General features: G+C 48.1%; 1 protein-coding gene across 2 annotated transcripts in view; it reads left to right on the plus strand.

The window, feature by feature from the left end:
- Positions 1 to 9,980, plus strand: part of GNAL (G protein subunit alpha L) — a 202,222-nt gene that overhangs the window by 187,542 nt on the left and 4,700 nt on the right. For both annotated transcript variants that reach the window (XM_009252234.4, XM_024235811.3), the window contains exons 10-11: positions 800 to 930; positions 5,583 to 5,650. In XM_009252234.4, coding sequence (XP_009250509.2) covers positions 800 to 930; positions 5,583 to 5,650 — 199 coding nt within the window. The remainder of the gene's footprint in view (positions 1 to 799; positions 931 to 5,582; positions 5,651 to 9,980) is intronic.

Consider the following 9,980-nt stretch of genomic DNA (forward strand, 5'->3'; position numbering starts at 1 on the left):
TCGAACTCCTGACCTCGTGATCTGCCCACCTTTGCCCCACAGAGTGCTGGGATTACAGGCGTGAGCCACCACACCTGGCCAGATTGTGTTATTAATTGATAGTAAGATTCCTGTAGACTAATCAGTTAGCTTGATTCCTTTGAAGTGATGGAGGCGGAAGAAGAACCAAGCCAGCTGCATGTTAAGCTCTGTGTTATTAGCTAATGAGTCATATATTACTTTGTTGTTGTTAACACTTTCACTACTAATGTGAGTTTTCCGACCTTTTATTGGTAAATTACACCCCAGAAATTCAAGTGAACTCATTACATAAGTAAATCTTAGCTTTGGTTCCAATAAATCTATATCCCCCATGGGACTGAATTAGAACGTGCTTAACTACAGATTGAGTATCCCTTATCCGAAATGCTTGGGACTAAAAGTGTTTAAGATTTCTTGTTGTTGTTGTTTTTTGGAATAGTTGCATTATACTTACTAGTCCAGCATCCCTAATATGAAAATCCAAAGTGTGAAATGCTCCAACAAGCATTTCCTTTGAGCATCATGTCAGTGCTGAAAAAGTTTTGGATTTTGAAGCATTTTGGATTTTGTGTTTTTGGATTAGGGATGCTCAACCTGTACCTATATTTGTTTATCATTCTTTACAGATGGAATGAGGATACTGTGTACTGAACTTTTCTTGAATCCTATACATTTTTACGAAGACGATGGTATTCTTTTAATTTAGCAACTTTTGTGTTAGAGGCACTTTCATATACTAGTGTATGTGAAATTTGTATGTTTATTTTTCCTTTTTTAGGTGGTTACGGACCATTTCTATCATCTTGTTCTTGAACAAACAAGATATGCTGGCAGAAAAAGTCTTGGCAGGGAAATCAAAAATTGAAGACTATTTCCCAGAATATGCAAATTATACTGTTCCTGAAGACGGTAAGATTTCAAAACACATTCTTATGATCGAGGAATAGAATTGTTTTATTAATAGTCCTGTAACTCTAATTCACATACTTCTGATGAATCGAAGAAATTCACTTAATTTAAATCAATTTTCTTTCTACTGCCCATATCCTAAAGTACTAGAGTGTTAAAATGTCCTATTTAGGATCCCATTTGTAAATGTTTCCAAGTTTGACTTTCCATTGAAACTGTGCAGCAGACGAAAGAGCCGTTTTGGGGTGTGACTGTGTCATGCTGGTATGAGCTTTCCCTTTAGTGCCTTTGACTGGGTGTGACATGACAGGGGCCTTGTTAGTCCTCGATACAGACCTTCTCACTTCACCCTCAGATGACCCTGCATGGTAGTTTCTATTATTTTTTCCCATGGAAAGAGAGTCTGAGAGAGGAGAGATAGCGTGTTCAAAGCCACACGGGTAGTGTCATGCAGGCAAGGCAGTCCTTGCACCCTTTGTCCCCAAGCCCGTGCTGGCAGCAGCCGCACTTATCTGCTCCTGTCTCTAGCCTTGCTGTGGCTGCAGCCTTGGGGATTTCCAGCAGGGCCAGCAGCCCTCCCAGGCCACCTGAGACTGAGGGGTTTCCGGGGCATGGGACTGTCAGTGCTAAAGCTGGGAAGGTGACCAGGAAGAGTTGGTCACTCCGTTTCCAGTCGCTTACGCTTCAGTTTCCAGTGAACACCAGGTCTACCAGAGGCTCATAGGAGTGATTTAAGGTGAAATAACACTGCTTCTTACATCTTGAATTCCAAACTAGAAAACGCAGAATAAAAGACACTTTCCTGGAAAATATAGTTAAGATTTAGAAAATTTATTTTTTATCCTCAATGAAGAGGGAAAAGAAAACTTGTATTTGTCGTTAAACTTTCTTGCTCCTTATGTTCAATGTTCTTTTCTCCCTCATGGGAGAGGCATTATATAAGTATATTCACAGTAAAATCCTGACCCGTGTGGGGCCTTCCAGCAAAATCCTACTGCTGTCACCTGTGTCTGAAAGACCCGAAAAAAAATCCTACTGCTACATATTTCCTTATAGGAATAAATCATAGATGTTGGAAATGGGCCTGAGCGCCAGCTCTGCCTGTGGTCTCACCAGACCCAGCTGCTTTCGTGAGCCACCAGCAGCCTCCGCACTTGTCAGAGGGTCACTCAGGGTGAGGTCAAGGTCCAGGCTCTTCCTGAGACTAAATCAAGTGGAAATCTCATTGCAGTTCATCACTGCCTTGTTCCACCCGCAGCCTGGTGATGTGCTTTCCAGGACGGAGGCCGGGTGCCGCTTGCCCACACATTCTGTGGCTGGCACTGCCAGTTTCCTAGCAAGTTGGGTCTTTAATTCTCCCGCTAACCACCTCTTGCCACCTCCCATCACTCAGCTCAGGCAGTGGCTCGGTGGGGTCCTTCCAACAGGGTCTGCCTCCCCAGGCCCTTCCCTCTTTCCCTCCTTATGGCTGTGGTCCTGGCCCTCACTCCTCTCATCTCAGCAGCTGCCACAGCTTCCTGCCTGACCTCCTGTAGCTGGTCACTCACCTTTCCAGAACATTCCATGAACTACCAAAGTCACCCTTCTGAGACACAACCTTACCCGCTTAGGAGCACCAAGGAGAAGCACCACCACTGGCTGACAGCCAAGGCCACCTGCCCAGCCGCGGGTGCTGAAGGGCTTCCGTCCAGGGGCTGAGGGGACCCTGGCTTGCTGCCTCGGTGCCAGGCCCAGTGACTGCTCTTCACCCGGCAGCATGTGTCATCTCTATCTGTGCCCTGCCCCTCCCAAGAGACTCACCCATCCCTGAGCATCTGTAGCACCTGCTGGAAGCCTGGGACCACCATCAACTCCAACGTCAACTCTCACTTAGCAATTAAAGGGAACTAACAGTTGGTCCATGTGACGGCGTGGGTGAAACTCACAGTGATTATGCTGACAGAAAGAATCAAAGCAAAAACTACACACCATGTGAATGCATTTGTGTAAATGTCTAAAAAGTAAATTAGCTGGGCGTGTTGCTGTGCGCCTGTAGTCCCAGCTACTTGGGAGGCTGAGGCAGGAGAATCACTTGAACCCAGGAGGCGGAGGTTGCAGTGAGCCAAGATTGTGCCACTGCACTCCAGCCTGGCGACAGAGCGAGACTCCATCTCAAAAAAAAAAAAAAAAAAAAGAAAGTGCAGACTTACACATGATGACAGGAAGCACATCAGTGGTTGCCTGGGGAAGGAGGGCTGCAGAGGGAATGCAGACACTGTGGGAGGGTCTGGCTGTGCTCATTGTTTCCATTGTAGTGATGCTGGCATGACAACACACACACCAGAACTCCTCAGATGGGCCAGGCGCGGTGGCTCACGCTTGTAATCCCAACACTTTGGGAGTCTGAGGTGTGCAGATCACCTGAGGTCAGGAGTTCAAGACCGGCGTGGCCAACACGGTGAAACCCCATCTCTACTAAAAACACAAAAATTAGCCAGGTGTGGTGGCCAGCACCTATAATCCCAGCTACTCGGGAGGCTGAGGCAGGAGAATCGCTTGAACCTGGGAGGCGGAAGTTGCAGTGAGCCGAGACTGCACCATCGCACTCCAGCCTGGGTGACAGAACAAGGCTCCGTCTCAGAAAACAAAAAAAAGCACTCCAGCCTGGGTGACAGAGTGAGACTCAGTCTCAAAAGAAAAAAAAAAAAAGAACTCCTCAGATGGTACACGTACACTCTGGGCATAACAGAGTATGTCAGTGACCCCCACCCCCGCCAAGATAAATGACATGGGAGCTCCCCAGCCACTCCAGAACACAGCCCAGGCAGAGACCCACAGCGGGTGCCGCACCCTCCCCTCCCTCACTGGGTGCTGCACCCACCCACCCCCCACAGTGGGGGCTGTGCCCTCCCCTGCCTGTCACTGGGTACTGCGCCCTCCCTTCCATGAATCTGTGAGCAACAGTGTCCTCACAGCCTCACAGACCCTGCAACAGAGAAGGCAGAGAGGTAAGAACACTCAGCTGCGTCACCTAGATCTCAGATTTCTTGGGGTTACAGAAAATAATGGCATGACCACATGAACGTGGACTCTTCCGGGGGAGAATGCCTCAGAAAGGCCTAGAGCCAGAGGGTCGGCTACAGTGATCTGGGGGCTCCACATGCCTGAGTGGGGAGCAGGAACAGGGAAGGGGAGTCTCAGAAGAGGAGGCTGATGGAAGCTGAGAGGCAGTCCATGGAGGCCCTGCCAGTGCTGCCCCCAGGGAGGCCAGGGCCCAGCTCCTGTGCCTGGAGGCTCCGAGCTTTCCTCTCCCAACAGCTCTGCAGGGAGGGCAGCTCTGGGGCTCAGGCTGGTCAGTGGGAATTCTCCCCCACCCCAGCCTGTCTTGCTTGCGCTGCTGTAACAAAATACCTTAGGCTGGTGATAGGGTTTAGATCTGTGTCCCTGCCCAAATCTTTTGTGGAATTGTAATCCCCAGTGTTTGAGGTGGGGCCTGGTGGGAGGTGATTGGATCTTGGGGGTGGATCATTTATGAATGGTTTAGCACCATCCTCTTGACACTGTTTTCAAGATAATGAATGGGTTCTGCAAGAGCGGGTCATTTAACAGGGTGTAGCACCTCCCCCATCTCTCTCTTGCTCCTGCCCTGGCCATGTGACATGTCTCACTCCCTGTTCATCTTCTGCCATGATTGGAAGCTTCCTGAGGCCTCCCCAGAAGCCTAGCAGATACCAGCATCATGCTTCCTGTACAGCCTGCAGAACCATGAGCCAATTAAACCTCTGTTCTTTATAAATTACCCAGTCTCAGGTATGTCTTTATAGCAATGCAAGAATGGACCAACACAGCTGGATAATTTATGAACAACAGAAATGTATTAGTCACGGTACTGGAGGCTGGAAGGTCAAAGATTAAGACACCAGCCGATTCAGTGTCTGGTAAGGGTTTCTCTGCTTCATAGATGGCACTGTCTCATTTCCTCCTCATATGGTGGAGAGGGTGAGGGGGCTCTCTCGGGCCTCTTCTAAGGATATAATCCCATTCATGAAGGCGGAGCCCTCGTGACCTCATCACCTCTCAAAGGCTGCCCCTCTTGATGTTGTTGCATTGGAGATTAGCAGTCAACATGTGAATTTGGAGGAGACACAAACATCGAGAGCATAGCACCCCCAGAGAAAAGTTTTATCAGAGCAATAACTATTAAAATGATGTAGGAGAAGAGGGGAATGAAAATTACATGTTTGGCTGGGCGCAGTGACTCATGCTTGTAATCCCAGCACTTTAGGAGGCCAAGGTGGCCGATCACCTGAAGTCAGGAGTTCGAGACCAGACTGGCCAACATGGTGAAACCCTGTCTCTACAAAAATTAGCCAGTCATGATGGCGGGTGCCCATAATTCCAGCTACTGGGGAGGCTGAGGTGGGAGAATTGCTTGAACCGGGGAGGTGGAGGTTGCAATGAGCCGAGATCACACCACTGCACTCCAGCCTGGGCAAGAGAGCGAGACTCCGTCTCCAAAAAAAAAAAGTACATGTTTGTTTTTGCCTTGCTGTACATGTATTTTAATTCTGTGAATATACAGCAGTCCAACGTTGAAATTCCTTCTGTGTTTTCATAGAGTTGTATCTTTGTTTCATGTTGCTTAAATAAAGTTCCATTTGTCATTTCTACAGCAACACCAGATGCAGGAGAAGATCCCAAAGTTACAAGAGCCAAGTTCTTTATCCGGGACCTGTTTTTGGTAAGCAATTTTGTTAACCTTTGTTTTTTTGCCTCCATTCTTAATCCTTTGTTTCTTGCAATATGCAAATTACTTTGATGATCTCATTTAATCTTCCTTAACATTACGAGAGATGAGAAAGGGTATGTTACTTTAATTTCACAGCTGAGCACACCGAGGTTCAGAGAGGTTAGATTTCTTACCCAAGGTCACACAGCTTCCAACCAGCAGAGCCTGGGTGAGAACACAGTGTCCCAGGGAATGGCAGTTGGATGGGCTAGACTTCATTCACTTGTTGTATTTTCCAAAAAGGACAGCGTCCTTCAGCAGAGTCTAAGCACCCATACTCTTCCTCCATCCAAAAGCACTAACAGGCTGATGGTTTATGTAAAAATGGATGTGCTCAAATTCAGATATTTACTTTTTTTTCTTCAGCTTTTTGAGATTATTTCAAACTTACATACCAGGCAGAAGATTTGCACAAATAACTCCCATATACTCAGGCCGGGTGCGGTGGCTCATGCCTGTCATCCCAGCCCTTTGGGAGGCTGAGGCAGATGGATCACCTGAGGTCAGGAGTTCGAGACTAGCCTGGCCAACACGGTGAAACCCCATCTCTACTAAAAATACAAAAAATTAACTGGGCGTGGTGGCATGCGTCTGTAATCCCAGCTACTCCAGAGGCTGAGGCAGGAGAATTGCTGAAACCCAGGAGGCGGAGGTTGCAGTGAGCCGAGACCACACCACTGCACTCCAGCCTGGCCGACAGAGCGAGACTCTGTCTCAAACAAAGCAAACAAAACTCCCATATACTCTTTACCCAAATTGACCAATTGGCAAAAATTTGCCACATATGCTTTATCTGTCTATATTATTTTCTTTGAAATAACCTACGCGTATAGCTAGCTGTGAGTTTTTACTCGCTTCAAACTATTACGTGCCAAGGCATTCCCAAGGGCATGTTCCCGGTAGTACTCCAAGTACACTTAACACGTGTGGAGAAGATCTTAGTCCGGGTAGCAGTAGGGCTGATCCTCGGCTGTGGGGCCTTTCCACGGGGACTGGCACTCCAGCCTGGCCTTTCACCACCCTTTTCCCAGCATACCCCTGCAGGATGACTCTTGAATCCTATGGTGAGTTAGAAAGTAACAATGAGGAGAAATCAAGGCCCCAGGGTGAGTTCAGAGGACAAGAGTTCCCCGAGAAGTGCATGGCCGTAAGTGCATGGCAATACCCAGAGAGCTTCTGCAGCTGAATAAATCTGGGACATGCTATGTTAAATACAGCGAGAGAGGTTCCTCTGCCTCTCTCTGAGAGTCTGTCAGATTCTCAGAGCCTTTACTTAAGGCCAATTAATGTGCATTGCAAATCTCTTCAATAAGGGAATTTAGTTTGTAATAGATCAAAGGATCCCTTTTTTAAGGAGCATTTTGGAAGACCATAGCCCATAAAGACACAAGAAAATGCTATTCTAATGAGAACTAAATGTTAATTAAGCATGCATATGTTGGGCATTTAAATGAAGATTAGAAACATCTAGGCCGGATGCAGTTGCTCATGCATGTAATCCCAACACTTTGGGAGGCCAAGGCAGGTGGATCACCTGAGGCCAGAAGTTCGAGATCAGCTAGACAACATATCGAGACGTCGTCTCTAAAAAAAAATGTTAAAACGTACCTGGGTATGGTGGCACAGGCGTGTAGTCCCAGCTACTCAGGAGGCTGAGGTGGGAGGATCCCTTGAGCCTAGGAATTTGAGGTGGCAGAGAGCTATGATCATGCCACTGCACCCCAGCCTGGGTGACAGAGCAACACTCCATCTCAAAATAGAAACAAAAACAAAACTATTTGAAGCAACGACCTTTGTAATGACTCCATTCCCTTAATTTTAAGGCTCTAGGCAGGGACAAATAGTCACACTATTACAGAAGAAAGCCTTTTTTAGTTTGTTTATTTGGGACATTGCCTCGCACTGCCACCCAGGCTGCCTGGAGTGCAGTGGCAAGATCATAGCTCACTGCAGCCTCCAATTCCTGGGCTGAAGCAACCCTCCTGCCTCAGCCTCCTGAGTAGCTGGGACTACAGGCACACACCACCACACCCGGCTAATTTTTAAATTTTGTAGAGATACAGCCTTGCTATGTTGGCCAGGCTGGTCTCGAACTCCTCGTCTCAAGTGATCCTCCTGCCTCCACCTCCCAAAGTGCTGGGATTACAGGTGTGAGCCACTGCACCCAGCCAAAAGCCTATTTTTCATTCATTCACTACACACTTAACTGTGTGTGTGCCAAATTCCTCACCTGGTGCTTTGGGATTAAAAAAGATATATAACCGGTTGGGGGAGGGGGGAGGGATAGCATTAGGAGATACACCTAATGTAAATGACGAGTTAATGGGTGCAGCACACCAACATGGCACATGTATACATATGTAACAAACCTGCACGTTGTGCACATGTATCCTAGAACTTACAGTATAATAAAATATATATATTAAAAATATATATATATATAACCTACTCATTTTAGTGTCCATAAGTTGTTTTTTTTAATGCTCAAGAGAAGCCTGACTATTGCTAAAATAGGTCTATCCCCCTGTGAGGAGTTTCATACCTCATGACATCTTTAGAATGCCCTTTCTGTGGTCCAAGCAGCTCTCTAAAGGCTGTTTCCCAGGATCGAGAAAGGAGTGGAGGGGATGAGGAGGAGGCCCAGGGATTCCTGTGGCACCAAGGAAGAAGGTGAGCTTCCACAGGACCTCTGTCTAAGTCTGCCCGGGCTGCCATAACAAAGTGCCGCAGAGGCTGAGTGTCTTAAACAGCAGAAATGTATTTCTTACAGCTCTGGAGGCTGGAAGTCTGAAATCAAGGTGCGGGGTCTTCCCTCGCACATGGCTGCATCCTCCTGGTTTCCTCTTCTCTCTAGGACACCAGTCATATTGCATTAGGGCCCAACCTAATGACCTCATTTTACCGTAATTGCCTCTGTAAAGGCCTTATCTCCAAATGTAGTCACATCTGAGGTGCCAGGGGTCAGGGATTCCACATAACTTCAGGGAACACAGTTTGGCCCCTAACAGCCTGTCCCCACACCCACCGCACTTAGCTTCATAGTGCACATGAGCACATCATTGAGGGGTCCCCACAAACCATGATTCATAATGTCTAACCCTGTTTCTCAGGTACTTGACAACAGATCACTTTTCTCCCAGAAGGCAGCAAACATTCCCCCGATAACCAGGGGACACCCTGCTTAGCAGATGCTAAACTGCCCCTGTGTGGAGGCTGCCACTGGGCCGCTGCACCGTCCAATACAGAACCACTGGGCACATATGGACATTTAATTAAACTAGCTGGCCAGGCGCGGTGGCTCACGCCTGTAATCCCAGCACTTTGGGAGGCCAAAGCGGGCAGATCACGAGGTCAGGAGTTGGAGACCAGCCTGACCAACATGGTGAAACCCCGTCTCTACTAAAAATACAAAAATTAGCCAGGCATGGTGGCACATACCTGTACTCCCAGCTACTCAGGAGGCTGAGGCAGGAGAATTGCTTGAACCCGGGAGGTAGAGGTTGCAGTGAGCCAAGATGGCACCACTGCACTCCAGCGTGGCGGACAGAGCAAGACTCCGTCTCAAACAAACAAACAAGCTAATTAGGCGGGGCACAGTGGCTCATGCCTGTAATCCCAGCACTTTGGGAGGCCGAGGTGGGCGGATCACTTGAGGTCAGGAGTTTGAGACCAGCCTGGCCAACATGGTGACACCCTGTCTCTACTAAAAATACAAAAATTAGCCAGGCATGGGCATGGTGATGGACGCCTGTAATCTCAGCCACTTGAGAGGCTGAGGCAGGAGAATCCCTTGAACCTGGGAGGTGGAGGTTGCAGTGAGCCAAGACTGCACCACTGCACTCCAGCCTGGGCAACAGAGCTAGACTCAGTCTCAAAAATATACAAATAAACAAATAAAATTACCTAATTAGAAATCAGCCCCTTGGTGGTATCAGCTAGATGGCAACTATCATATTGGCAGGGCAGATAGTGGACATTCCCATTGTCACAGAAAACTGTTCAGACCTTCCTTTTTGGAAGCTCCTCCCTTGACTTGCCTGCCCGGGGCTTTCTCTGACCTATCCGTGCTGCTGCAGCCTCCTGGGGGCAGTGATAAGGGTAAGGTTATCTGGGTCCTCAGCTGATGCTTGCATTGAGACCATTCCTGCCTCTAAGTGCTCCCATGCAAAACGAGCAGGCCACCGTCACCAAAGCCTCCAAGCACCTGCTCAGTGTGGCCTAGTCCTTCCCCAGAGTGCATGCTGGGGCCGCGCAGGGCTAGTGCACACACTGTCTCTTGCAG

The sequence above is a fragment of the Pongo abelii genome, chromosome 17, assembly GCF_028885655.2.
Source record: "Pongo abelii isolate AG06213 chromosome 17, NHGRI_mPonAbe1-v2.0_pri, whole genome shotgun sequence".
In the NCBI taxonomy this organism is placed as follows: domain Eukaryota; kingdom Metazoa; phylum Chordata; class Mammalia; order Primates; family Hominidae; genus Pongo; species Pongo abelii.